The 1,904-nt window shown below is 43.4% G+C and overlaps 1 protein-coding gene across 3 annotated transcripts; it reads right to left on the reverse strand.

The window, feature by feature from the left end:
• Nucleotides 1-225: 225 nt before the first annotated feature.
• Nucleotides 226-1,620, reverse strand: LOC132448811 (SCAN domain-containing protein 3-like). 3 transcript variants are annotated; one of them, XM_060040349.1, is made up of 5 exons: nucleotides 1,472-1,620; nucleotides 998-1,329; nucleotides 788-872; nucleotides 566-700; nucleotides 226-458 (listed from the first exon to the last, which is right to left on the reverse strand). In XM_060040349.1, exons 1-5 carry the CDS (start codon nucleotides 1,578-1,580, stop codon nucleotides 268-270), a joined length of 852 nt encoding a protein of 283 aa, XP_059896332.1. In that variant the 5' UTR covers nucleotides 1,581-1,620; the 3' UTR covers nucleotides 226-267. The 3 variants fall into 3 exon arrangements, with proteins under 3 accessions (XP_059896332.1, XP_059896333.1, XP_059896334.1); XM_060040350.1 differs by lacking the exon at nucleotides 1,472-1,620 and having other exon boundaries at nucleotides 998-1,364; XM_060040351.1 differs by lacking the exon at nucleotides 226-458 and having other exon boundaries at nucleotides 503-700.
• Nucleotides 1,621-1,904: the final 284 nt, after the last annotated feature.

A 1,904-nucleotide genomic window follows, 5' to 3' on the forward strand; every position in this document is an offset into this window, starting at 1 on the left:
GCAGCCCTCTAACGAAAAGTGTGTTGAGTGAGATCAGTGAGTGGATAGTGCATGTGTAAAACCTGGACAATTACTAATCACCTGGCAGTTGGTTGGATGGCTCCTTAAAGCATATTTCATGCAGTTCCCGGTGCTGCAATGCTGCGGGCTTCAGATACTTTGAGAGCAGCTTGCGGATAAAACCCCTCATCTAAAAATGTCAGAAAAGATTTACAAATTTACATTTATTTCCTGCTAATAAAAAAGGAACAAAGATAGAACATCATACTAGCAAACTGTATCCCAACGGTTCCAATTTACCTCATCATGTAGTAGGAAGATTGACGACTTCTCTCTCTGGAGGAGGAGGTTGAATGTGGAGAAGACTGGAAAAGTTGCTTGAAAGAACAGTAGGTACACCTCTGTAATTGAGTCAGAGAATGCCTCCACAAGCCTCCTGAACCTTGGCTGTTTGTCATCTGTGGGAAAAAGAGAGAAAAAAATGGTTGTGCATACTGCATACTTTATTTACTTTTCAGTCTGCTCTAATAACCATGCATTTGCATCATTAAAATGTGATGCCTACTTAATGACTTGAAGTAGCTGGCCAGTGGCTCATACTGCTGCAGGATACGAGTCAAACACTTCTCCAGGCTCAACCATCGAACAGAAACGTGCATGAGCATTTCCATATACTCACTTCCATGGAGCTCACAGAATTCTAGGACAAGAATGGAACATCTTAATGCCAATTTGATCAAAGTATTATAGATTTAATTTGTACTACATTGGGACTGCACACACATACCTGTTAGGTAACCTTTGCGATTGGTGCTTCCTTTAAACCAATATCCAACATCCACAGCGAGATCCTCTGGATCAAATCCACACACCTGCAAAATACATGATTATTTATAGTCACAAGACATTGTTGTCATTGGTTCATGACCGCACAGCATAACAACCTGTTTGACGTGACATTAGGCATAAGGCATACGGAGGGTCTTAAGCAACTGACCTCCAAAAAGGCCTGGCCAGCCTGTTTGGCAGTGTTGTGGATGATGTGACAAGGGCACCCATGGATGTAGATACTGCCATGTTCTTGATGAGCTCTGGATGCGATGGAGTTCCTTGCTCCTGTATTGACAGGGGCATTATCAACTGACAGACTGACACAGTTTCTCCATGGTATGGCGTTTTTCTGCATGGCCTCATCCATCTTCTTGTAGATGACTTCAGCTGTGCCGCAGTTTGGCCCGCTGGTGGGGCACATATCCAGGAACCTGTGGACAACTTTGCTGAGATCACTGTCATATACCCGCACAGTGAGCGGGTTCATCTTCTCACGTCCTGTAACGATAGGTACATATATGATATATGTCAGATTAAAGGTACACATCAGACTGAAATAGTTTGTGTGTTTGTTCTGATTAATATAATACATTAATTAATATCTAAAATGGGTGCTGGAAAATGTGGAAAATGTAATGACCTGTATCATTTGATCCATCTGTGATCAACGTGAAAGGATTGGTCCTCATCTTCATGACCAGTTCCTTTCTAAAGTGAGGAGCCACTGCTTCATTTATTATGCAGGACATTTTTGTGCGGGCAGCCTTGAAGCTCTGTGCAGTAGGGGAATCTTTGAAGTAGGGCTAGGCGATATATCGAATATATGCGATGTATCGCGAGATGTTCTCCAGGGGATGTATAAAATGCCCCTATCGCGAACATCGAATATAAATTGGCACGCAATGTTTCTTTTTGCCGCCGCCGGCATACTCGTTGTGCTTTCACGCGACGGGGCGACAAGATCTCATACAAAGTGAACGTAGAGACGCGTATCTGCCAATCAGCGTTCAACAGCGTGGCCACTGAGTGACATGTGTAACGTAACAGCCAACCAGCGTTCAACCGTCAAACTC

Source organism: Gadus macrocephalus, chromosome 20 (genome assembly GCF_031168955.1).
Source record: "Gadus macrocephalus chromosome 20, ASM3116895v1".
In the NCBI taxonomy this organism is placed as follows: domain Eukaryota; kingdom Metazoa; phylum Chordata; class Actinopteri; order Gadiformes; family Gadidae; genus Gadus; species Gadus macrocephalus.

Excerpts from the sequence above, each read along its gene's own strand:
- LOC132448811 (XM_060040349.1), bottom strand. The coding sequence starts at position 1,580 with ATGTCCTGCATAATAAATGAAGCAGTGGCTCCTCACTTTAGAAAGGAA. Across the intron at positions 1,330-1,471 it reads AGATGGATCAAATGATACAG|GACGTGAGAAGATGAACCCG; the intron begins GTCATTACATTT and ends CTATCGTTACAG. Across the intron at positions 873-997 it reads CTGGCCAGGCCTTTTTGGAG|GTGTGTGGATTTGATCCAGA; the intron begins GTCAGTTGCTTA and ends TGTATTTTGCAG.